This window comes from Monodelphis domestica, chromosome 7, assembly GCF_027887165.1.
Source record: "Monodelphis domestica isolate mMonDom1 chromosome 7, mMonDom1.pri, whole genome shotgun sequence".
NCBI classification, from domain to species: Eukaryota; Metazoa; Chordata; class Mammalia; order Didelphimorphia; family Didelphidae; genus Monodelphis; species Monodelphis domestica.
In genome coordinates, this window is record NC_077233.1 from 278972926 (window position 1) to 278999646 (window position 26721).

General features: G+C 41.6%; 2 protein-coding genes across 3 annotated transcripts; one reads left to right on the forward strand and one right to left on the reverse strand.

Moving 5' to 3' along the window:
* The first annotated feature begins 410 nt into the window (after positions 1-410).
* Positions 411-21055, forward strand: MED9 (mediator complex subunit 9). The gene is made up of 2 exons (XM_001363310.4): positions 411-835; positions 20283-21055. Exons 1-2 carry the CDS (start codon positions 426-428, stop codon positions 20497-20499), a joined length of 627 nt encoding a protein of 208 aa, XP_001363347.3. The 5' UTR covers positions 411-425; the 3' UTR covers positions 20500-21055.
* Positions 21056-23705: 2650 nt separating this feature from the next.
* Positions 23706-25945, reverse strand: RASD1 (ras related dexamethasone induced 1). 2 transcript variants are annotated; one of them, XM_001362256.4, is made up of 2 exons: positions 25207-25945; positions 23706-24932 (listed from the first exon to the last, which is right to left on the reverse strand). In XM_001362256.4, exons 1-2 carry the CDS (start codon positions 25490-25492, stop codon positions 24382-24384), a joined length of 837 nt encoding a protein of 278 aa, XP_001362293.2. In that variant the 5' UTR covers positions 25493-25945; the 3' UTR covers positions 23706-24381. The 2 variants fall into 2 exon arrangements, with proteins under 2 accessions (XP_001362293.2, XP_056659894.1); XM_056803916.1 differs by having other exon boundaries at positions 23706-24858; positions 25207-25708.
* Positions 25946-26721: the final 776 nt, after the last annotated feature.

Genomic DNA, 26721 nt, shown 5'->3' on the forward strand with positions numbered 1-26721 from the left:
TGGAATGCTCTTTCTCCTTAGCGCCAACTATTGACCTCTCTGGCTTCCTTTAAATCCCAACTAAAATTCTACCATCTATAGGAAGTCTACACCAATCCCTCTCAGTGTTCTCCTTTCTGCTAAAATAATGCTCTTTATCCTATTTATAGCTTGCTTTGCATTTGTTTGCATGTTGTCAATCCCCATTAGACTGGAAGCTCCTTGAGTGCGGGAACTGTTTTTTGCCTCTTTTTGGTATCTCCAGAGCTTAGCATAATGCCTGGCACAGAGTAGGCGCTTAATAAATGTTTGATTGATTGGTGAGAAGGGCTCTCCCTAACAAGTTTACCCTGCTGCTTAGCAACAGCCAATTATTCCGCCCACCTCCGCCCCACCCTTTCTTCGCTCCGCCTCGCCCCGCCTTCGCTCCGCCTTACACACGTGACATGCGCACTAGAAGGCGCAGGAGGGGGCGGGGCGGCGGGCTCGGTTCGCGGCCTCTCCCGTACCCAGCTCGCCCCGGTGCAGCGGCGCACCCAGTGACGTGTAAAAGAAGCGACTCTCGCCTAGGCCCCGGCGAAAATCGACCCAGCGCTGGGTCCACCGGCCCAACGGCCATGGCTTCCGTCGGGGTGGTCTCCGGGAGACCGGCGGAAGAGACGCTGCCGCAACCGCCGGAGCCGCCGTTGCCTGAGCAGAAGCCCCTGCCCGCTCCCCAGCCTCAGCCGCAGCCCCAGCAGCAGCCGCCGCAGCCTCAGCCTCCGGCGTCCGGTCCCCTCCAGCCCCCTCCGCCCCCGGGCCTTAAGGAGGAGGAGACCTATTCGTTCCTGCCTTTGGTCCATGACGTCATCAAATGGTAACGTGCCCTCCGCTCCTCCCCTCTCCCCCCTCCCTTCTTCCTCCTCACCCTCCCCACCTTTTTCCCCCCAATTCCCAGGAAAAAACTGCCCAGGGATGACGTGCTCCTTGGAGCACCCTAAGGATGTGAATCTTTGCCGCGTATGTGTTGCCATGGTAAAGAACGAGCTAGACCAATGGTGGCATTGTTGCTGCCTCAGGTAGCTGTCATCAGGTGGAAAGAGGGAAGGACCCAAGTTTAGGCTGGATTCTTACGCTCTGTCCCACTATACCTGAACATCCTCTGTAAAGTGAAAGGATTGGATTTAGATAATATCTAAGGGTTCTTACAAGTTACAGATATGAACTCCTCTGGCCCATTGAGAATCTTTTCAGCCCATCAGTGATCCTTCTTTTGAAAGTTAAGCATTTATTAGGGGCTTACTGTGTAAGCCAGGTACTGTACGTAGGCAACAGGATATGTTAAGCCCATATATGCTAAGCCAGTTAAGGGCTTATTGTTCAAGCCAGATACTGTGCAAAATTAACTTATCAACCTCTTATATAAACGAGGCATTGCATTCTGAGCTGGAGATTCTAAGAAAGGCTCACATTTTAATGGAAGAGAGAGCATGCCAAACTAGAAATATAAGATGTAGAAAATGTCAGTGGAAGATAATTTCAGAGGGAAGGCACAGTGTCTTGTCACTGGACCAACATAGACCTAAGGGATTCCTAACTTTTGAATTTGATGTCATGGGGGGACATCCAACCTTTGCTACCCTTTCCAAGACTTAATTCAGACATTGAAATTGACCCACTATGACAATTCCTATATCTTTGTGCCTTATGTTAACTAAATTAATGGGGAGAGGAACAGGGGGGCCCAGAATCACAGAACTGAAAGGGGCTAGGAAGTCATGTCCAACCTTTTTTTTTTCTAATCATGTTAAAGAAGGCACAAATTTAATGTCAAAGTATTTGAATTCAAGTACAGAAATTAAGTAACACGTATTTTCAACATTAAAAAACCATAACATTTATTCCAACTACTATATACACTGAATATCACAAACTCAAATGAAATAACTATAGCTAAGCATGGATACCTTTTTTCCTTTCTCTGAAGACCTCTTTCAATTCTGACATTCTAGGGTTCTGACTTTTTTTTTTTTAATTTCTTTGATCAGCCTTCATTTCCTACCCTCCCAACTCCCTGACATGGATTCTGGGCCCACTCATGGAGCAAATCACTCAATCTCTCCTTGTTTTCTTCTCTGGTAATCAGAATCATAAGGTTCAAATGAAATAATGTAGTGTCTTATATTTGTACAGATTTTCATGGCTATCATTATAATTATTTTTACTAAGAATTTAAGAGCCACCTCCCCTTCTCTGTAATTTGGCTGTAGGCTGGAAAGGCTGCATGACATATATAATGTAGAGAGCACAGAAAACCTATGTTCTAATCTTAGGTCTGTGATTAACTAGTAGAATGACAACTTTCTCTTAACTAGAAAATCTCTTAAGGTTCCTTCTAGTTCTAAAATTCCATGATTTTCCATTCTTTCTGTCCCATGTCCCATTACTTCCCAACATCAACTCTATACTACACCCATCTGGATTTAAGGGATCTTTTTTTCTGTAAATAAGCAGTCAGATTTATCACTCTTACTGTTGCCTATATTGTATCCCCCAATTCCATTTTAGTCTTATCAAAATTATATTCATCCCTCAAGGCCCATTCACATGATAGTCTCCTCCACAATGGCTTTCTTGATGTTGTTCAGTACTCATGAATTTAAGAACCAATCAATTTGGTTGTTTATCACAGATTCAGAATACAATTCATCTATGACTATCTCTAGACTTTTATGTGATTTATAAGGATAAGCCCCTCTTGTATCTTTCTCTCAATACATATTTTTCAATACATCTGTTGCCATCCTTCCTTTTTCCTACCTTTGCATTGAGGTCACTGATTGTCACCTGAAGATATTAATTTTAATCTGGATAATTTTGTTAAGTTCTTGTGGAATTTTTCTACTCCATCTCCTGTGATAGATGTTGGTATATAAGCTGCAATTATTTCCATGGAAGCATTTTTGCAAATACTATCATGAGCACTGCAATACAAGATGGCCAAAATATATTCAGAAATAAAGTGTCTTTTTGCCATTGGGCCCTTAATAAAACCTGTTCTTCCAACCCCCTTTTTTTTGCCTCTTCAAGGAGTATTTGGGGCAAGCATCCTTTTATTTAATTGTAACTTCTTCCTCATTTCTTTAGGTGTTATTTATAGAGAAGTTCAAGTTTGAAACAATTTAGTTGTTCCAGAAATATGTGTGATAATTGCAATTTTTTACATATCTACTAGACATTGGAGAAGGATCTTGCATTTAGAGTATTAACAGCCAAATCAAAATTTATAGATAATCTAAAAATTGTGCTCTCTTTGCCTCCTTTTCTGACACACTACTATTACTGTAAAAGTAAAAGGAAGAGGTGTGTAGGTGACTCAGTGGATTGAGAGTCAGATTGGAGGTTTTGGGTTCAAATATGGTCTCAGATAATTCCTAGCTATGTGACTGGGTTAGTCACTTAACTGACATTGCCTAGTCCAGTGATGGGCAACCTTTTGAGCTTGGTGTGTCAAAATTTGCCAAAAAACCAAGCATAACTCAGGTGGTGTGTCACTTTAAGGAAAAAAAAATTTTTTCACAATAGTTATAGTTTAAATAACAAAAAAGTATAATTGCAATATATAACTATTTAATAAACAAAAAAACTAATTATTGAACTTACCTGCTTAGTGACTTCTTTGTTCATCTGTCAGTTTCTTTTGTTGGTCTTGATATTATTTAACTTGTGTGGGGTGCTGTGAACTAAGATAAGTGAGGGGGAGGGGGAATTCTTTAACTAACCTGCCTATTAGTGCTTTTTTGTTGCTGAATTTCATTGGCTAAATCTTCAGTTGAAGGTTGGTATTTTGTACACTTCAAGCCCAAGCAAGTGCTATTAACTTTATCTGTCAATCTTTTTCTTTTGTTGGTTTTGATATTATTTAATGTTGAGAATAAAGTCTCACAAAAGTATGTAGAGGGAAAAATTGTGAGTAAAGCCATTGCTATATCTTTCAGGGTGCTAAAAGTGTCTGGTAATCCGTTCCAGGCAGTCCTCCATTGCCAGTGGGCCGGAGCCCTGCCCAGTCTTCCACAGGCCCAGGTGGCTTCCCAGTCTGCTGGCCCTGGGTGCTGCGAGAACAGCGGCTGTCACCCGCCTGCCTGCCTGCTGGCACTCGTGCCTTCCACGTGTGTACATGGCCATGGCCACGGCTGGGGTCCCTGGGCAGACCCTGAGGCTTGCTGAGCCTTCATGGGCCGCATGTCATCGAAAATGGCTACATGTGTCAGTGCTGACACGTGTGTTATAGGTTCACCATCATGGGCCTAGTCCTTACCACTCTTCTGCCTTGGAACCAGTACTTAGTATTCTCTCCAAGAGAGAAGGTAAGAGTTTTTAAAAAAACAAAAACTAAAAACTACAAAGAAGGTCACATAGAACCAAGAGCCTTTTTGCATTTTTCTTTGTTTTATGTTTTCCATGTTCAAAAAGTTTATCATCAAGTGGCTGATTCTTGGAAAGCAGACTCAGTCTGTTGTTGGGACTATACCCAAAGCTTTTCCAGAATATTATAACCTTGTACTTACACTTATTGTGTATGATCTTTGAGAAAACAGGATCCATTTATATGCCAAATGAGACAGGGGAATAGGACTTTGTGTAAAACTTGTTGGATCTAAAAGTGGTCCTTCATCCTTTTAACTCAAGTATTATATTTATAAAATTTATTAAAACAAAAAAGTATAATTAAAAGGAGTTAACTAACTCAAAACCCAATCTCAAATAAAAAAGAGGGAGAGGAGTCCCAGAAAGTTATTAACTATGACATAAAGATGCATGTAAATGAAGGGAAAAGGATGCTGGGAAATACAAAAGGAATTCTGGGGAACGTAGTCCTGGGGTTCAAGATTTTCCAACTATATATTATATAGTTATTAGGAAAACTAGGAATATAAAAATATTATAAGGAAAATGTTTATGTTGCAGAAAAAGCCTTTTACAAAATGCATGTGTGCTTTTAAAAATTACTAAAAAGCATAAAAATTAAGTTTTTTTCCAAGATCTAGAATTATCTGTGATAGCAACAATGGAATCTTTCTTGATAAGGCCAGGGTAAAACAAGGATGCCCATTGCTTTAATTGCTGTTTGGCAGTGTTAGAAATTTTTTCTCTGGCCATTTTTCCTTTGAGGGGACTTGTGATTTTGTTGATATAGGTAAGAATTCCTTCTACCAATGAAGACTAGTACCTGTTTTCAATTTATAATTTTAGAGAATTTCCTGGGAGCACTGAAAGGTTAAGGGACTTGTCCAGGGTCAGTCACACAGCTAGTAGATCTCTGAATTGAGACCCAAATACATGTCTTCTCAATTAAAACCAACTCTAGCCACTATTGCCATCTGTCTCCCAGTTATAAGATAATACATGTTGTCTTTAGCAATATGATAAAAATAATTTGCAGACATAGGCAACTTTTTGCAGAATATGATGGCTTGTTTTAGAAACTTCAGAGAATAAATGAAAAGACTGAGTAAGATAGCCGATAGCTTCCATAAAATAGAAGAATCAAAGTGACTCAAAGGAGAATTAAAAAAAAGGAATTAAAGTTATTTCATAAAAATAATCAATCTTTGGTGTTATTAGTAAAAAGGAGAAAGATAACATAAACTCCACATAGGGTAACAGAAATGCCCTCAGTATTTAGGAATTAGCCTCTTGTGACACTGATGGGACGTAAGTGAATATGACTACAAAACAATTTTTAAAGGAACAAAGGAAGGCCTAAATAATTGAATTCATTGTTGGTAGATAGAGCACAGCAACAGAGTAAAAGGGACCAAGCTATCCACATTATTGAACAGGTTTCATACTTTACTAATAGTACTAAAATCATCAGCTCCAAATCAAGTTGCCTTCTTTCCTGTCTCATCTCCTTCTGAAACTTCATCTTCCTTTCTCTGGGAATTTCCATGGGTTACTGGTGAGCTTTTGCCTTATGTTACCTTGAATCAGTTACCTTGAATCAGTTCTCTACCACACTTTGTGCTCAACAGCTCCAAACTGTGCTGTCCCCATGACCTTCTTTCTCTTTTAGGCTTCTTTTTATGAGGGTATCTTAAGACCTTTACTAGAATGTAATCTGTCTGAAAGCAGGGATTGGCCTGCTTGCTTGTATTTATGTTCTGTTGCTTAGCATAGTGCCTGAACAGTAAGAGCTTAATGAATACTCCCTCTGGCTTTATGTCCTAATCAAATTACCCTAGAGCAGTGATTGTGAACCTATGGCATGGGTGTCAAAGATGGCACATAGAGTGAATGCTCAGTGGGCACGGAAGGCAGAGCTCCTCTCCACCATGCCTGACCATGTTTTTTTTTACATTTCCCACCCCTCCGTCCAGCAGCCTAATGGGAGTGCTTCTTTTCTCCCCTGTGTGAGGTAAGGGGTGGGGCAGGAGTGTGGTGGTGGTGGTTGTTTATGGCATTCAGGTGGGGGAGGGGGTGGTGGTATGGTTAGGGCATTGGGGCGGGGCATGGCTCTCCATCTCTAAAAGGTTTGCCATCACTGCCCTAGTAGTCTTTATTAATTAATTTATTTTTTTAAATTTTCATTTGGTCATTTCCAAACATTATTCATTGGAAACAAAGATCATTTTCTTTTCTTCCCTCACCCACCTCCCACCACCTCTCCCATAGCCCACGTGCAATTCCACTGGGTATCACATGTGTTCTTGATTCAAACCCATTTCCATGTTGTTGGTATTTGCATTAGAGTGTTCATTTAGAGTCTCTCCTCAGTCATGTCCCCTCCACCCCTGTAGTCAAGCAGTTGCTTTTCATCGGTGTTTTTACTCCCACAGTTTATCTTCTGCTTGTGGATAGTGTTTTTTAGATCCCTGCAGATTGTTCAGGATCATTGCATTGCCACTAATGGAGAAGTCCATCACCTTCGATTGTACCACAGTTGTATCAGTCTCTGTGTACAATGTTTTCCTGGTTCTGCTCCTTTCTCTCTGCATCACTTCCTGGAGGTTGTTCCAGTCTCCATGGAATTCCTCCACTTTATTATTCCTTTTAGCACAATAGTATTCCATCACCAACATATACCACAATGTGTTCAGCCAATCCCCAAATGAAAGGCATCCCCTCATTTTCCAATTTTTGGCCACCACAAAGAGCGCAGCTATGAATATTCTTGTACAAGTCTTTTTCCTTATGATCTCTTTGGGGTACAAGCCCAGTAGTGCTATGGCTAGATCAAAGGGCAGACAGTCTTTTATCGCCCTTTGGGCATAGTTCCAAATTGCCCTCCAGAATGGTTGGATTAATTCACAACTCCACCAGTAATGCATTAATGTCCTGACTTTGCCACACCCCTTCCAGCATTCATTACTTTCCATAGCTATTATGTTAGCCAATCTGCTAGGTGTGAGGTGATACCTCAGAGTTGTTTTGATTTGCATCTCTCTGATTATAAGAGATGTAGAACACTTTTTCATGTGCTTATTAATAGTTTTGATTTCTTTGGCTGAGAACTGCCTGTTCATGTCCCTTGCCCATTTATCAATTGGAGAATGGCTTGATTTTTTGTACAATTGATTTAGCTCTTTGTAAATTTGAGTAATTAAATTTTTTTATGAAGATTGTTTCCCAATTTGTTGCTACCCTTCTGATTTTAGTTACGTTGGTTTTGTTTGTACAAAAACTTTGTAAATCTTGAAATTTCTCAGACTTGTGAATGTTAAAAATTTCCACATTGGGGAATTCTCCATTGGAACAAATTCCCTACTGGAAACATTCCCCATTTTGATGCGAGAACTTGCCAGGATCAGAAATGGAAGGACCTCTACTCCACCTGTACTTAAGACTGCTTTAGGGGAGAAAACTCCTTGCTAAACAATGAAGGTACTTAAAACCATGCTTATAGTAAGGCAAGGAGTTCTTTGAGCCATGCCTGTTTTTAGAATTGATACAATGGGATGCTAGGTACCTATAAAGGTCTGGCAGGTTTTCTCTTGATGGGATTAGTCTCAGCTGTGTTTTCTCTGGTTCAGACTTACTTAGTCGACACAGCAGCATTTTCTCTTGTTCAGACTTACTGAGGAGATTAGTCGATTTAGCAGGAATTCAGATGGGCTGTCTTTTAGAAAACGTCTACAGTGATTGGTAGATGTAAGGACTTAGGGGAGGTGACATAGGAAAAAACCTCCTATATAAGAAAAGGAATCTCTTGAGCAAGGGATCCTTGGAGGTTTGGAGATAGGATCCTTGGGCCCTTGGAGATAGATCCTTTTGGAGGAGGCCCTTTGAAGATCTCTTGAGAAGAAGTCCCTTGGGAGGCTGACTCTGGCTGGAACTCCCTTTGGGGAGATTCTGTTCCCCAGACTTCCTTGCTTAAGACAAATCTTATGGTGAGTGATAACTGACTGGTTTCTCTCTTAAGGCTTAGGCCTGGGTTGGCCAGGCCTGCCCTGGCCAACCTATTTTTTCTCATTAATTCCTTTTCTCTCTCCTTCTCTTTTTCTTTAATTCCTCATTGTATTATTAATTAAATTCTCTAAAAAACCCAGTTGACTTGGGCATATTCAGAATTTGGGAATATATTCCCTGGCGACCACCTTATATTTGATTTAAAAACCAAGACACTGTAGTGAAACATATTTTCTGCGGTCAAATTTACTCACCCTCTCTTATATCTATCACAATTTATACCTTCCACCATTTGAACTCACTACAGTTTACAACATCAACCATTTTAATTATAACAGTTTATGGCTCCCACTCTTTTAACTGTTACAGTTTAAGGCCTTCAACTTATTTTAAATCTTACAACTTTTTAATTTGATGTAGTCAAAATTATTTATTTTACATTTTGTGACTCTTTCTAAGTCTTGCTTGGTTTTAAAATCTTTCCCTTCCCAAAGGTCTAACAGGTATACTATTCTGTGTTCACCTAATTTACTTATAGTTTCCTTCTTTATGTTCAAGTCATTCACCCATTCTGAATTTATCTTGGTGTAGGGTGTGAGGTGTTGATCCAAACCTAATCTCTCCCACACTGTCCTCCAATTTTCCCAGCAGTTTTTATCAAATAATGGATTTTTGTCCCAAAAGCTGGGTTCTTTGAGTTTGTCATAAACTGTCTTGCTGAGGTCACTTACCCCAAGTCTGTTCCACTGATCCTCCTTTCTGTCTCTTAGCCAGTACCAAATTGTTTTGATGACCGTTGCTTTATGGTATAGTTTGAGATCTGGGACTGCAAGTCCTCCTTCCTTTGCATTTTTTTTCATGATTTCCCTGGATATCCTTGATCTTTTGTTCTTCCAAACCTAGTAGTCTTTAAAGTTAAGCAATAATAATAAATTCATTTGGCATAATAAAAGACCAAGAATAAAAAAAGGCATAATAAAAACAATAGGAAATTTGTGGACTTGGCATGACTAGATTTTAAATTATGCCACAAAAAAGTAATTATCAAAACTATCAGGAAATAGATTAAAAAATATAATTCTAAATCCATTAAATACACTAATCAAAGACTTACAAAATTATACAGCAGTTCATAAAATCCAAAAACATGAACTGCTTTGGGAAGGAATTAATTAGTTTAATAGGAATTACTATGAAAACTTAAAAGCAGATACATGAAAAATAGGTTTTAAATGAGTAACTTAAATCTAATATCTTATCAATTCCAATTGGATAAATGACCTCCATCTATAAAAAGGCACACCATTAAAAAAATGAGGGAACAGCTAAGTGGCACGTTGGTTAGAGTGACAGGCCTTCAGTCAGAGGTATCTGGGGTCATATGTGACCCCAGATACTTCCTAGCTGTATGACCCTGGGCAAAACACTTAATTCCAGTTGCCTAGCCCTTGCTGCTCTTCTGTCTTAGAATTGAGAGTTATTTAAAAACAAATATAAAATGGGAAAATAGAAGGTCATGTCTTTTATAGTTCTGGATAGTGGAAAAATTTGTCACCGGCTAAGAAATAGAAGAGATTATAAGCAATGAAATAATCTCATTTGTATAACTTGTTAAAACTTTTGTACAACTAAAAATGGATATATTTAGAATAGGAAGAAAAAAAACTTTGGGAGAAAAATCTTTTAATTGTTATGTGTGACTCATGACAGTATCTCAGGGATTGATAAAGTTGATAAATGATTAAAGAATATGAATAGTTTTTAGAAGAAGAAATACAGGTTTTAAATAACCATCTGAAAAACTTTCAAAATTGTGACTCTGAGAAATGCAGATTAAAGCAACCTTGAGGTTACCACCTCATACCCATCAAGTTTGCAAAAATGCTAAAGGTTTGGAAGACTTATTAATTGTTGGAGAGGCTTTGGGAAGCCTGGCATGATAATTCATTGCCGGTAGAGCCATGTTTGGAAAGCAGTTTGGAGTTGTGCAAGAAAAATTATTAAATTTGAACCATTTGATCAAGCAAACCCAATACTGGGCCTGTACCTAAACAGGTTATTGACAGAAAGATAAAACTTATATGTATAAAATGCTTCTTAGAGAAACATTATTTGTGATGACAAAAAACCCAGTGATTACAGAATAGCTGCATAAATTATGGTGTATGAATATAAAGGAGTATTAATGCTCTGCAAGGAATGATGATTGAATTCAGAGAAACAGCAGAATGAAGAAAGCAGAGTCAGAACAATGAAAACAATAACTGAAAAAATATAAATAAATTCAATTTGCAGAGGCAGCAAAACTCCAGTCCTCCGTAGTGATCATTGTTAGTATCATATTGCTAGCAATAAAAGATATAGCCTCCTTTCTCTTGGAGGAAATATACTTTATAAAAGGCATGTATCTAAATATATTTTTGTTTTTGTTTTTTAACCTTACCATCTGTCTTAGAATCAATACTGTGTATTGGTTCCAAGGCAGAAGAATGGCAAGGGCTAGGCAAGTGGGAGTTAAGTGACTTGCCTAGGATCACAGAGCCAGGAAGTGTCTGAGGTCAGATTTGAACTCAGAACCTCCATTCTCCAGGCCTGAATTTCTATCCACTGAGCCACCTAGCAGCCCTGCAAAAAAGAAACCAGAAAAAAATTTGTATGGTTGAAATAACATTATTTTAATAGTTGTAACAGACCTTAGAGATCATCTAGTCCAATCTCATTTTACAGATGAGAAAATTGAAACCCAGAAAAGTTAAGGAATTTTGCCCAGGATCACATTGGAATTAACTGACAGTCAGGATTCAAGCATAGGCTTTCTGGCTCCTGATTCTTTACAGTATAGCACCCTGCCTGCAAATTGCCTCTTTCTCTACCTTAGCTAAGCAGAGACAGCTTCCTTAGAGCACCTGAGCAGTGAGAACTGGAGGTTTGAAACCATGCTGACCGGAGCATGGCCTCCAGAATGAAAGTTGATGTAGGCTTTGGGGAAGGCAGAGGATGCTGAAATTGAGTTTGGTTTCTCTTCCAGACACTGCTGGATCTTCTCTCTGAGCTAAGCCTGCATCTATGATTCCTTGGGAGTAAACGTGGTTATAAAATAGAGAATGAAATGGGCAATGCTTTGTTTAAAAAAGTAGATTTTTATTGCCTTTTGTTTTGTTTTTACTTCACCTAGAGCCACCTCCCCGCCTACCCTCCTCACCCTTCTATTCCCTCGCAAACAGCCATTCTGTTTTTTTGTTTGTTTGTTTGTTTGTTTTTAAGAAGTACAATCCTGGCATGGTAGTTCTTTGCCCGTGATCCCTGCTACCTGAGAGGTTTGTGGATTACTTGAATTGAAGAGTTCTGACATAGCATAGGGCCAAATCTGATCTGAGTCTGGCACCAAAATGGTGAGTCTCCAGGAGCAGGGCCATCAGACTGTCTGGAAAGGAGCCTGTTGGCCCAGGTTGAAAAATACAGTAAGTCAAAGCTTCTTTGCCAATACTGCATTTCATGCCAGGACAAAGTAGGGGTACTCGATCTCTTTAAGAAACAAAAACCAGCCCCAAATCTAAAAGCTACAAGAAGAAAAGAAATCACTAAAACCAATCAATACATTGAAAAAAATCATCTGCAGTATTTCACAATGTTTTGTTCTCCCTAGCTTAGCAAAGAAGCAGGGTGAAGTAGCTTCTCATTTTTTTTTCCAAGTCAAATTTGTTCTTTATCACTTTATTGAAGTTCGTTTGGTGCTGGTTCTTTCCATTTGCATTGTTGTAGGCACTGTACATGTTGTTTTCCTGTCTTTGCTTGCTTAATTTTGCATCAGTTCTAAGTCTAGTATGCATCATCTTTTTCATTTCTTACACCATAGAAATAATTCATTATATTTATATACTATGATTTGGTCCACCATTTCCTAATCAGTGGACAGCTACCACAGTAGCTAGCTGTCCACTGGGTCTTTTCTAGGTCTTTGCTACCATATAATAGTACTGCTGTAAATAATTGATGTATAAAAAAACTTTTCTTTTTGTCAGTGACAAATACATGCTCAGCAGTGGAATCTCCAAGGGCACAGACATTTTAGTTCCTTTTATCACATAATTTCAGATTGCTTTCCAGAATGATTATATCAGTTCATAACTTCTCTAATAGTGCATTAGTGTTCTTGTCTTTCCACAACCCTTCAAGCATTGACTGTTTGTGTCTTTTGTTATCTTTGCCCATCTAGAAATACATTTTAAAGTTATTTAAAAAAATTTTTTTAAGCCCTTATCTTACATCTTAGAATCAATACTATGTATTGGTTCTAAGGCAGAAGAGTGATAAGTTTAGGCAATGGAAGTTAAGTGATTTGCCCAGGGTCACACAGCTAGGTCTGTCTGAGGTCAGATTTGATCCCAAGGCCTCTCTCATGACTAGGCCTGGCTTTCAATCCCCTGAGCCACCTAGTTGCTCCTTCAATTATTTTTTTTAAACCCTTGATTGATGTTGCCCAAAATTCTTTTTGGGCCCCAGTTTTGATTTTTCTAATTTTAGAATTCTGTTTTTTGGTTTTTCTGCTTGGTTTAGAGTGAATTATTTGCCTCAAGTTACAAAAATAAACATACTTAACTTGACTAATGGAAGAGGTAGGAATCTACACAGAGGTGATTTGATCTCATTTTGAGAATGCCAGGAGAGAGAAAGCTAACCTGGTCCCGGGTGCCGGGTGCTATTCTAGCAGGACTTCAACATTTTCTTGAGCTATTTGGCTTAAAATTAATCCAGGGATGGTTGGAGTGGGTTAGCAGGGTCTTTGAGATCTCAGCTGGATTTGGATCTTTAGAACATGATATTGCTGACCTATTGCTGCACACACTAGTCCCTCTTTTAAACTGAGGGGCCCTTTATGCCAGCTGGGAGCTGTGTAGAACGTATGGCTTTGCCAGGCCAACACAGTACAGTTGATGAGTATTTTGTACATTAGTTGCATATTAGTCTTCCTATAGTACTCCAGAAACATTCCACCATCTTGCTGTCCATTGTCTCCTCTCAACTTTCAGCAAAGAAAGTGAGTGACTAAAAAGTGCTTATTTGTGGATATCATTTGAGAGAACCATCAAGTTATACCTTTATAAAGGCTAACTTTGTACTTGCAAGGATTACAACTTTATGTTCCAAAGTAGTCATATTTGATAAATTTGACAATTCTCAAACGTCACTGTCTAAAACTTGTGGTATAGCAAAATTCTGGACTTTGGTGATGAGAGAATAAAATGTTTGTATCATATTCATAAATAATTGGCTTGGTTTCTTAATAAACAGTTTGATTTTTTAAAAAAATAAATGTGTATTGTTGACTTTTGTTTTTTACATCACTACAGTTTCCCTGAGTGACCTTCTACTTCCCGTTCCAAAAACCATCTCATGTAACACACAACTGAAAAAATGACAACTTCTTACCTTCTGTCTTAGAATCAGTACTGTGCATTGGTTCTGAGGCAAAAGAGAGGTAAGGGCTAGGCAGTGGTGGGTTAAGTGACTTGCACACAGAAATGTCTTATATCTGATTTGAACCTTGGACCTTTCATCTCTAGGCATTGACTCTCAATCTACTGAGCCACCTAGTTGCCCCCAAGACATAATATTTTTAAGACAGAAGAAATAGGAAAAAAAATCACCATAACTGGTCAGAACATTGAAAAAGTGAAAATATGTGCAAGAAGTAATACTTGTGGGCCTCTTACATTTTGCAAAGGGGAAGATTAGAAATGTCTCTTCATATCTCTTCATTTGAGCCATGCTTCTTCATAATTTTGCAACATTCACTTTTGTATTTGTATATGCTTGTGTTGTGGTTATTCTTTCTGTTTTGTATGTGTTGTTTTCTTGGTTCTGCTTACTTCACTCATCATCGGTTCATCTAGATCCTTATGCTTCTCTGTAGTCATCACATTCTTATTTCTTAGTAATATTCAATGGAGGTCTACTTTGTTTTCATTTCTTTACTATCACAAAAAAGGCTGCTACTGGAGTATCAATGCAGTAATGGCATTTCATGGTCAAAGGGTATGCATATTTTAGTCATTTTATTTGCACAATTCTAAATTATTTTCCCAAATGGTTCATGGCTCTGCTAACATGCACCAGTTTGCCTTTCATTTCATAACCCTTCCAACACTGATTATTGCTATATTTGTCATTTTTGCCAGTTTCCAGAATGTGAGATGAAACCTTATGGAGGTTTTGATTTGCATTTTCCTGTAATATATTAGTGATTTGGAACATTTTTTCATCTGTTTGTTAATGGTTTGCAAATCTTTTGAGAACTATTTGTTTATATCCTTTGATTACTTATCCATTTATTATCTATTGAGGAATGACTTTTGGTTATATATATCACCCAACACACACACATAAATATGAATATAAATTGTATTTCTTGAATATTACTGTTCAGTTATTTTCAGTCATGTCTGAATCTTTATGACCCCATTTGGAGTTTTCTTGGCAAAGATACTGGAGTATTTTGTCATTTCCTTTTCCAACTCATTTCATAGATGAGGAAACCAAGGCAAACAGGGTTAAGTGACTTGCCCAGGATCAGAATCACACACATAAATGGTCTAAGATGGCTTTGAATGCAAGTCTTTTGGACTCCAGGCCTGGCATTTTATCCACTGTATCACCTAGTTGCCCTATTTCTTTAATTCCAAAATCTTATTGGAGAAATTTACAACAATTTTTCCTATTCAACTACTTCCCTTCTTATCTTAGGTGAATACATTTTTTTCTGAACAGAAGAAGCTTTTCAGTTATATGGAATTGTTTATTTTGTCTTTTGGAATTGCCTCTATTCATTGGTTGGTAAAGAATTCATTTTGTGCCCATAGTTGTGAGATATATGATGTTTCTCTTCTAATTACTTTTGATAATGGCCTAATCTTTACTAGTAAGATCACTTATTCATTTAGAATGTTTTGTAGAATCTGGTATAAGGTGTTGGTTTAAGTCACAATGCTTTCCAGTTTTTCCAGAAGTTTTTAACAAGTAGAATTTTCTAAGTAATTTTTGTTTTTTTATGTTTTATCAAATTCCATTGTTTCTGATCCTTCTTCATCTAGTCTGTTATATTGATTTCCCCTTTTTCAACCAATAACATGTTTTTGATAAATACTGCTTTATAATATAGTTTGAGACTTAGAAGTCCTAGTCCCCTTTAATCCCTACCTCTTTTAATAATTTCTTTTGATAGATCTTTTGTTTTTCTAAATGAGTTTTGTTATTTTTTTCAGGTTCTATAAAGTAGTCCTTTGATAGTTTGATTGGTATAGCATTAAAAGTATACATTAACTCTGGTAGTATTGCCATTTTTACCATACAGGAATGGCTCAACCATGAGCACTGAATATTCCTCTTTTGTTTAAGCTTTTTATTTCTTGAAGAATCACTTTGTAATTGAATCTTTATAAGTCTTTTGTTTGCTTTAATAGATTGATCCCCAGATTCTGCATCTTATAATTTGGATTTAGGTCTCCTGTTCTCTTATTGTCTTTTGAATTTCATTATAATTTTATGGAAAGGCAGTTGATTTTGAGGATTTATTTTGTAGTTTTTAACTTTACTGATGCTATTGTCTCATTTACTCTCTTTGCTCATTCCCTAGAGTTTTCCAAGTATACAATCATCATTAAATCCTATCTTTGTGCTTTTAGTTTCTTTCTACCAGGTTGACTTTTGAGAATGAAAAAAAAGTATCTCCTAAAAGAACTAATATTCCAATACATTTCTAATTGTCAAATGAATAGCTGTATTTTCTATCTTTATTTTGGAGCATATTGGGATGATGCTAAGATGCCCTTGACTTTGGCCTTATTTTATTCTTCCTATTCTTCTTGACTCCCATATGCTCTACTAATCTTTTTTTTTCTGTAGGTAGGGTTATGACTAACCTTGAACACAAAAGCCCAGGCCCATTTAAAGACTGCTTCTTTTGTTCACTTTTGAGGATTGGGAGCTGCATGAAAGGCTTTTTTTTTCTTCTTCTTTTAGTTTGTTTGAATGTTTTAAAGTAGTCCTAGCTTAGAAGGGACCCCACTGAGTGTGAGGCATTTCCTGAATATAGTGTTTTCCTCACCCTAAGAGAGCTCTGTGCTGTTTTGACAGTACAGAAATACTCTGCCATTGGGGCTGATTTCAGAGGAGGAACACTCTTCCTAGCATACTGTTTGACCTCCTTTCAGTTCAGCATCTCTCTTTGTAAGACAATTTCATATTGATTGTTATTATCTTTAGACCTGTTTTACTTTTCTTGAAGCCTAAGAAATGGGGTGACCTTGGAGATTTGGAAATTTGGGAGCATGTGAGTGTCTTTAATAAAAAGTAATCCAATTACTAGTAATTTAACCAGTTATTTTTATTTTGAAACCATCTTCTTCTTTGGGCTAAGAAATAGCATAAATTGCCCCTTAAACTAATTTTAATTGAAATCCTTTTTTTTCCCCCATTATATCACACTAGACCAGCTTTCCTTTCATTATTTCTTTTAGCCTTAACTAAATGATAGTTGCCTAGGAAGCTGATATAATTTGAGTTCATTTGTGGATCTCAGTTGAGATTACTTCTTTTCAAAAAAGAATTTCTTTTTCATTATATTCAAACTTATTTATTAATTCTCAAGAACACGAGTTACCCTTTTGCTGGAATTGAGCATGAGATGAAACATTGGTTCATTTCTTCAGTCGAGTCTATAGCAGATTGAAGGTGGTAGTTACATGGTTAGATGACTACTTGTTCCTAAAATAAAAACTGTTCTTGAACTGATAGAGACAATCAATAAGTAGTTAATAGTCAGTGGCAGTTATTTGACTTAGAAGGGAGTAATATGTTACCTTTGGAAAAAACTACCCTGTCTGCGTAAGCTCAGGAAAATGAATAATAAAATGAATTAGCACCATCTGGTCTGAAATGTCCCCACTAGGAAAGAAAATTTATTAAAAAAACAATAATTGACAAATTTTCCCCTTTTCTGCCTCAATAGGCTAATTTTAGAACAGCTTATTGAATTAACTGTTAGTTTTCATTGAATCAGCTGCTTGTTTTTAAAAAAAAGACTTATCCACACTTTTTTTTTTTAATGTGCATGAGCAGATTGTCAGGTGGCTACATTGATCTAGGTGAGGTGGAATAGAGATGGTATAGAGTAGACTACATGGAAGCCAATGACTTCTCTTACTACCACATATGATGATCTTTTCTCAGTCCTTATCCTTTTTTCTTACTCTATTTCATCTGACACTGATGACCATGCTTTCTTCTTTCTATGGTTATGTGATACTGCTCTCCTGATTGCCTTCCTACCTATCTGACCACTTCTTCTCAGTCTCATCTAAGGTAAGATAACATGTAAAGTACTTTGCAAAGTGCTCTCTAAATCTGCTAGATGGTCAGCACTCCAATCACCATCTCCTCAATTGGGTGTGTTCTCTAAAACTCTGATTTGGACCCTCTTTATCTTTTCTCTGTTCTCTCACATGCGGTGACGTTATAAACTCTGGGAAGTTTAATTATCATCTCTGTGCAGATATCAGAGGCAACTAAGAGGCATAGTCGAGTCACGGACTGCAAAACAGGGAGACCCGAGCCCAAGTCTGGCCGCAGATATTAGTTATTGGGTAAATCACTCTGTCGTTTCATAGCTATAAAATAGTGATAATAATAGCACCTGCCTCCTACAGTTGTTGTAAGGATCAAATGAGATAACATTAGGAAAGTACTTTGTAAGCCTTAAAGCCCTGTATAAAGACCATTATTACTAATGCTATTATCTTTAGCCATCTTCAGTTGCGTGTCATCAGCTGTTTGTTGGGCATTTCACACTGAATGTCCTGAAGAGATCTTAAATGCAACATGTCCAACACAAGACTCATGTTTCCCTCCAGACCCACTCCTCGTCCAAACTTGAGTAAATACATGAAAAAGGATTTGTTAAGCACTTACTCTGTACCCAACTCTATACTAAACACTGGGGATACAGATATAGAAATCATGATAGCCTCTGCCCTTAGGAGCTCCTATCCCAGTGGGGGAGGGGAAATATGTAAAGAGGAATCCTGGCCAGAGAGGAATATTATCATTTGAAAATTGAAGGTGTGTTCACCGGAGCTACCAGGTAGGACTGAGTTAATTGTAATTCTACAGCTGGAAAGGGAAGGTGGGAAGGACGGTGTGGCGATTATATGTTCAGTGGCTAGGCAGCTGATAAAGAGATGGCCAGGGAGCAAAATGAGGCACGGTTGGAACTGTCCTTGTAGAGTGGGACAGCTAGGTGACTCAGTGAATAGAGAGCCAAACCTGGAGTTGGGAGGACATGGGTTCAAATCTAGCCTTAGATACTTCTGAGCTTTGTGACCATGGGCAAGTCACTCACAGCCTTCACAGCCTAGCCCTTACTGCTCTTCTGCCTTCAACTGATAATTCATAGCAATTCAAAGACAAAAAGGGTTTAAAAATAAAATAAAGCAATTTAAACAAAGGGGCTCCAAAGTTGGAATTTTTGAGATGGTCTCCGTTCAGCTGGTAAGACAATTGGTGGAAAGATGACATATTTCTGTGGAAGGTCGCCCCATTCTTTCTACTCTTTCAAGTTTATAACCTCATGTTATCCTCAACTCCTCACTCCTACACATCCAGCCAAATCTTACTGCTTCGGCCTCCACAACATTTCTTGCATCTGACTGCTTTTTCCACTCAGGGCTATTACTACCTTAGTTCAGGCCCTCATTATCAGCTCTCATTTAGACTATTTCAGTGGCTGCCAAGTTTTGCCTCGAGTCTTGGCCCACTCCGATTTATTCTTCAAACAGTTGTCAACATGGCTTTTCATTAGGCCGATCATTTCAGTCCTCAAGAAATTCCAGTGGCTTCCCATTGCCTCTAGGATAAAATGCATTTTATTCCTCTTCCCCTCCTGTCTTTGCAGCCCTATTAAATACTACTATTGTCTCCTCATTCTGCAGTCCAGCTAAACTGACCTTTTCTTTGTTTCTCACATATCACACTCCATCTCTTTCCTCTGAAATGTATCCCTCCCTCAAATCAGCCCCACTGAACTCCTCTCTTTTACTGCCTCTGACATGAAGCCTTCCCTGCTCTCCCCAGTTGCTAGTGCCTCCCTCCCCAATTACCTTGTATATATTTTGTATCTACCTATATGTGTGCGTGCTGTTCCCCTGAGAGAATGTAAGCTCTTTGGGAGTAGGGATTGTTTCATTTCAAAAAAGATTGGGCCTAGAATAATGCCTGGCCCACGATAGGCACCTAAACACCTGTCGTTTGAGTGATTGCTTAGCTAAAGTACAGTGAGTGTTTAAAAGTATATTAAAAGTTCTGAAGCCAGGAATCGGAGGCTAGCTGGCTTTATTAGGTGAATATATTCAGTTACGGTCTTATTTTTAGTGAAGATATCTAAATAGAGGCAGCTCGGTGGCTCAGTGGATAGAGAGCGAGGCCTGGAGATGAGAGTTCCTAAGTTCAAGTGTCACCTCAGACACTTCTTAGGTAGGTGACCGTGGGCAAGTCACTTAGCCCCGGTTGCCTCGCCCTTAGTATTGATTCTAAGGCAGAAGGGAAGGGTTTTAAAAAAGAAAAGGCCCAAATAGTAGAATTAATTTTAAAAACAGAGTCGTCCTTGGAGTCGTGACAAGCCTTTATGGTAAGAAGTTAAAGCCCCAAGCCTTCGAGACTTGGGCTGTTGCTAGCTTGCTAAAAATCTCATAGTCGATGGTACCTGTAAGGAGTGCCCTAAATTGAAGCAGATTCCATATTTTCGCTAACTTTGCCATTTGTCAGAGGCTGCGTGTATTAAGTTCAGTCCCACAAGTGCTGTAGACACAAGATAGCCTTGTTCTCAGCCCTCAGTGCTAACCTTTGGTTTCTGCCTTCCACAGTATGGACAAAGACAGTGTTGACATGCACCAGGAACTGACTGCTCTTAAGACCAAGTTCCAAGAGATGCGAAAAGTGATTAGCACAATGCCGGGGATCGGTTCGAGTCCGGAACAGCAGCAGCAGCAACTGCAGAGTCTTCGGGAACAAGTCAGAACCAAAAATGAACTTTTGCAAAAATATAAGAGTCTCTGTATGTTTGAAATCCCCAAAGAATAAAGCAGGCATGTAACAATGGCAGAAGTGACAAAAACTGAACCAGGAAAGCCAAGATTGCATTCTCTCCTCCCTCCCCGCCCCTCTGCTGTGGCGCTGTATGGATCCCAGCGACATTCTCTCGAGCAGCTCTTTTCAGACATCTTTGTTGCTTGTGCTCGGTGGTTAGGTCACCGGGGCTGGGTAGAGGCTTGCAGATAAGCATTTTCTGGTGTGAATTAAAGGTCTACTAATGGCAGTGAGCAATATACTTTCATGGGGCTTGAACCTCTATGGCTGCCTCCTGGGAAGTAACCATCTGTCACATCTTCTGGTTCTGACAGCAGTACTGGAAGACACAGTGGGAAAGAGGGTATTTGCTCCTTTCCCCTCCCATCCCACACTCCCTTCCTCTTGGCTGTGTTCAGGGTGTACAAGGTACATATTGTTCTTATTATGGAAGTTTCATGAAACTTTTGCATAGAATTAATTGGCCAAATTATTCTTTGTGCTGCTTGGATTTAATATGATTAATAGGTGGCTCTGTGAGAATGAATAAAATTTTGAATGCATGGAGGCACCACAGGGAGGATTTTTTGTTGTTGTTCATGGCAGTGTCAGAGCCCTAAATAGCTTGTCTTCTTTGTGTAAAGATAGCAGTGTCAGTGGGGGTGTCAGTCATTGAGTCTCCTGTGAGGCGGCTTCCAAAGCCCTCATACTGTCCAGGTCTTGCTATGCCTACACATTTTTGCTACTCGGATTTTCCCCTGCTGTCTTCATTTAGCACATTTGGCCACACTTTTTAGTGCCAGAGTAAACAGTTATGCCAGGATGGCCAAACCAGCTCTATTTATGTGGCTGTACCCTTTGGGATGGAGAGAAGCAGGTGGGTCTGTACTAAAGCATTTGGGTGCACACAGGACCTCTCCCGGCCCCTGGCCCTGCTGATGTTTAGATCCAAACTGTTAAACTGGAAAAAAATCAATCATTTTTCTGCTGGTCTTCTATGACTGACTATTAACCAACACATATAACTGGAAGCCTCATCTAAATGGCCATTCTCATGTGCAGGTGCCAGAGGGAAAGAGTGGCTCAGACACTGTAGCTGTACATTTGGGTTCATTTTACAAATAGTTGTCAAGTGCCTTCCTGGTTTCCTAGACCTGCCTCCTATTTGTCGGGTTGACAGCTTTGTACCGACTTCCCTGGCTGTGCAAATCGGCATCAGAGTTGCTTCCCTGCCTCTCAAAGGCAAGTCAGCTAATATTATTTAGGACAAGAGTTTGGATTCCTGATGCCTGCTAAGCCATCCAAGTAGCTGGTATAATGCTGTGTCCCCACTGGAAGTCTGCTGACAAGGGTGTCCTTTGAGGTCTTTTGGGAAGGGATTAAGTCTGAGAAGTCCCTGTCTTCAGCAAGTAGAACTTCCGTGATCTGCATTCCTGGGAGCCAAGAGCTCACCCACAGGAGCTAGACTGTGCCGGTACAGGAAGGCAGCAGGGGACACGGTGGCGGAGGAGGACACTAGCTCTTGATTGCTTTCTATAGAACAGGGAGCTCTGAATTGAACCAGGTTAACGAGGTTGTCAGGGAAAAGCCAAGGCCATTGAGATGAGCTCTACCTTGTGACACTGGACTAACCAAATCCCACAGACCTGTGCCTTCATGGGATAGGGAATGGCTGGCTGAGGAAACTCCCTGTACCGTGACGGGGCAAAGCCTTCCTGGAAATGAGTCTGAGAGTAGCCAAGAGGTTAAATGAAGTCTTGCCGGGGGTCCCAACGTGTGTGTCCGAGCTGGAAGGTGACCAGCCCTTCCTGGCTTTGAGGCAGCCCCCGCTACCTCTATATTTCCGTATTAGCTCTCAACCAAACCCCTGATTTCCTGGCCATTTGATAGGGATTCGTACGTGGACCTAATCTGACAGGAAATAGAAAGGAGCTGTGTCAGGTTCAAATACCAGCTTGCAAGAATTGGCCCCAGCAGGGCACCTCCGACTTTGACCACCTCTATGTGTGAATACCCATGTTGAGGGCTAATGAGAATGTCTGGTCTGGTCTTGATGACTTTTTTAGCATGTCATTAACGTCATGTATCAAAAGCCTTTTGCTATGGTTTTTCCCCTCTCTGTCTATTTAGATTTTGTAAAAATGAGTACAAGAAGTCTTAATGTCGTCTCCATTTTGAATGTCCCTGTAAAAACCTCACTTGGGAACAGGCACGGTGATATTTAACTTGAACCCCCCCCCCCCCAGAAATTGGCAAATGTAAAAATTGGGATTTGATTTATTGCTTTCTTGATGATCAAGACTTAAGAAGACATTAGAGAAAGTGTCAGTAATGTAGATTTAACAGAAAAGGGTGTCCTGTGCACATTTCTTGAGAGCTGGTTATTAAATATTTACCCACACACTCCTATTTCCTGGATAGTACTGTTTGTCCCATAGGAGCGGCTTAACGAACGTTGACGGGGAAGCCTCTGTTCCTCTGTATCCCGCCATGATTGTGTGATTTTCATAGGTAGACATTTTTTCATATACCAAGCTTGGGTCCTATACTGCTTTTGTGGCTTGGGAACCTTGGGCTCAGTGGAACATGGTTGAACCACTCAGGACGTGTGCTGCCTTTGTGCTCTTCTTTACTCCAAAGAAAGTTTTCATTGCCCTGACACCGGCACCAAAGAAAAGAACTCGTACAGTGTAGGGACCACACGGAATCAGAAAGGGAGGAGTGATATTTAAAGCATGAAAGATCACAGGATTGAAAGCTGGAAGCAGTCTTAGAGAGCTGATCCAACCCCTTCTTTTTACAGAGGAAGAAACAGGCCTGGGGAGCGAGCATGCGTTCCTGGTCCAAGGTCATTGGCACTAACTGTACACACAGCATGGAAGACACTACATTAAAATAATTTGAAAACGAGTTTAAGAAGATACTGAAATCCTTCCATTTTTCTTAGCACTCTCTATGGTCTTTTTACATATGGAAGTTGTAGAGCACTTTTGATTCCTTGAAGCACTATTTTTGCCTTTGAATGATTATCTGCAGCTTTTTTTTTTTAGGGCAGTTTTCCTTTTAATAAAAATGCTGATGCTATTTTCAGAATGCCAATTTTATAGCAGAGTTCTGGCAAAAGTCATAACACTGGCTGGAAATTTAAATTCCACAGTAGTGGAAAACAGTTGTCTCTACTCCTCTGCACCCACCATTAAAAAAAAAAAAGGCAAACCAAGTTTTCCATTTTAAATGATTTTATTTTGCTTTAAAAAAAAAATCATAACATTTCCACACATACACAGTATAAACACTTAAAAAAGATTTTGTTCATGTCCATGACAACACATTTACTATAAAGTGCAATTTTCCCTCTTTTTTCCACTGAAAACACATGTAAACACAGTTTGGTTTTTGTTGGGGTTTTTAACCCACCATCACATCCCAGGTTTGGAACCTGAAGGAAGAGGATCTTGCCAGATGCTTGTGGCAGTTCAGGAGTCTCATATTAGAAAATACCTCCCTTTTTTTGGTATTCTGGCAAAATACACACCAAGTTGCACACTTCCAGACCACTACCCCCATCCCATGCACCTTTCTGTCCTTTCCTAGACCCCCATGATGGGCATTTCTCCTTCCCCACCATGACAGATATGGCCCTCTAGGCATCTCTTCCCTTCTCCCAAGTTTCAGGCACTCCAAAGGAAGAGCACCACTAGTTCGCCATGACCTCATCCTAGGAGAAGGGGAAGGGCAGATGGTAAGTGCCCCCAGGGAAGCCGACTTGGAGGTCAGATGCCAACCTGGAGCCCATGCCACCGGGAAAGGGTCAGCCGGAACATCTCACGTTTTACTTAAACAAAAAAAACCTTTTGTTTTAGTTACTAGTTTGGTGAAGGAGAGGAGCGGGGGCTCCTAGCTGATGACGCAGCGCTCTTTGTCCTTGGCCTGGCTGCCCCCGATGGCTTTCTCCCGGATGTACATGAGGTCGCTGTGCACGCTGGGCCTGCGGGCGAAGGGAGCCACGATGCCGTAGGCCTCCCCCGAGCCGCCTCCACTGCCCTCTCTCAAGAGCTTCTTGTTCTTGAGAGCCTTCTTGTGCAGGATGTCGCAGTACTGGATGGAGACCTTCCGGTGAAGGTCCGGGCTCATTTCGCTGGGCAGCTTGGCCATGGTGAAGAGCGCCCGGAACATCTGGTCCAGGCTGCTGTTCTTCTTGGCCGAGATCTCGAAGTAGGCGCAGCGCTGGGGGTCCTCGCCCACCAGCTTCTCGATCTCCCGGGGCTCCACCTCGCGGTAGAAGTCCCGGTCCCCCTTGTTGCCGCAGATGACCAGGGGCACGTCCACGTTCTCCTTGGTCTTGTTCTTCAGGCAGGACTTGGTGTCCAGGATCTGCTGCTTGAGGCGCTGCACCTCCTCGAAGGAGTCTCGGTTATCCAGGCTGAAGACCAGGATAAAGACGTCTCCTGCCGGGGGGAGAAAGACACCACAGATTAGGACCACTGAGTAGACCGGCCGGGGAGGCGCCGAGGGGCCCCCTTTAGAGCGGACGGGGGGGGGGGGCGGGGACCGGGCAACCCCAGAGCCGAGCTTGGGAGAGTCCTGGCTCGGGAAGGGCGCTCCGAGTTCAGACTCGGAAGTCTCCCAGCTGGAGGGCAGGACGGGACGGAGAGACTTGAGGGGGAGGGGGGGGGGGAAAGGGGCGCTGCCGGCGGAGGAGCGGCCGTAGCCCCCACATACCTGTGAGGATGGAGAGGCGCCGCATAGCCGGGAAGGGGTGGTTGCCCGACGTGTCCAGGATGTCCAGCTGATAGACTTCCCCGCGGATGGAGTAGAACTTGCGGTGGAAGTCCTCGATGGTGGGCGTGTAAGCCTCGTCGAAGCGGCCCGTGAGGAAGCGCGACACGATGGCCGTCTTGCCCACCTTCGACGAGCCCAGGATGACCATCCGGTAGCAGTTCTTGGGCGGGATGTTGAGCTCCGACTCGCTGGGGCACATCTTCTTGATCATCGCCGCCAGTTTCATTGGTGGTGAGAGGAGACGGGGGGGGAAGAGAGAAAGTGACGGCTTGGAAGGGCAGCGGGCGAAGGCGGAGGAACGTCGCCTGGACCCCGGGACGCGGCGGGACGCGGAGACCCGGAGGGCGGCAGGGGAGCGTGAGAGAACCGCGGGGAGGAGGGACCGGCTGGGCTCGCTGCGGACTCTCTGGCAAAGAGCTCGACTGGGCTTTCTCCCGCCGACGCCGCCTCTTTTATAGAGAGAGCCCAGGGCAGCCGCCCCGCCCTCCCAGCAGCTGTGCGTCAAGCCGGGGCTGGCCGCCCGGGGCTGGTGAGGGCTGGGCAGGGGGGCAGGGCTGGGCTTGGCGAGAACCGAGCTCCGGGAAGAGTGGCTTGGCTCTGCCTTGGTCTGACCCCCGGGTCCTCGGAGGGGGAAACTGAGGCCCGGTTTCTGTCCGGGCAGGGTCTGTTTCTGCCTTCAATAACCTGGGGAGAACAGAAAGAAAAGGGATTTGGGGGTGACGAGATGATTGCCAGAGGGGCAAGACTTGGGGCGAGGGGCTCCCGGGGAGAACGGTTCTGGGGTGATGCTAAGGAATAGAGGGGGACCCGGGACTGCGAGGCCAGATAGAAGTTTGGCTTCTCTTTGCTCCGAAGAGGCACTCTCCACGGAGAGATCCGGGGAGCCGAGGCCCGAGACGTTGCCTTTCTTTGGAAAGGATTCCTCGGGACAAAGCTGAAGGAGACACAACAACCCCACACGAGAGCCCCGAGAGCGAGAGAGAAATTCCCCTTAAAACAGTTGTAGAAGGACCCCCTCGGCCAGACGGCGGGAGGGAGACCAAAGTTCGGGGAAGTTCAACTTTGAGCTACTGCAGTAACTTCTCCTTTCCTGGCCCGAGAATAGCGTCCAGCCTGGGCCAGTGACTTCGGATTTCTCTCTTTTTTTTGGCCACAGCCCCCAGCGCTGCCTCCGTACCTCAGGGAGCTAAGGTGTCGAGCCAGCCAAGCCTCAGGGCGAGGGCCGGAGAGCTCGTGGGGTTGCGCCGCTGCGGTGCGCTAGGGGGCGGCAGAGGGCCGCCGACGCTACAGTGCTGAGCGTTCTCCTTGAGCCTTCTCTCAGTCCCATTACTAGCGGCTGGGGGCGGGGGCGCTGGGCGGAGGGACCCGGGGTTAAACCCACTTTGTTTTCTTTGCTCTTATCTGCTCTTTGGGAAGCAGAGGGGCTTCTTGACCCCAGAAAGTGCCGAGGCAGGA

Bases quoted from the DNA above. Each gene is read 5' to 3' on its own strand.
- MED9 (XM_001363310.4), top strand. From the start codon at position 426: ATGCGCACTAGAAGGCGCAGGAGGGGGCGGGGCGGCGGGCTCGGTTCG. The intron at 836-20,282 runs GTAACGTGCCCT...TGCCTTCCACAG, and splicing joins GTCCATGACGTCATCAAATG to TATGGACAAAGACAGTGTTG.
- RASD1 (XM_001362256.4), bottom strand. From the start codon at position 25,492: ATGAAACTGGCGGCGATGATCAAGAAGATGTGCCCCAGCGAGTCGGAG. The intron at 24,933-25,206 runs GTATGTGGGGGC...TCCCCCCGGCAG, and splicing joins GCGCCTCTCCATCCTCACAG to GAGACGTCTTTATCCTGGTC.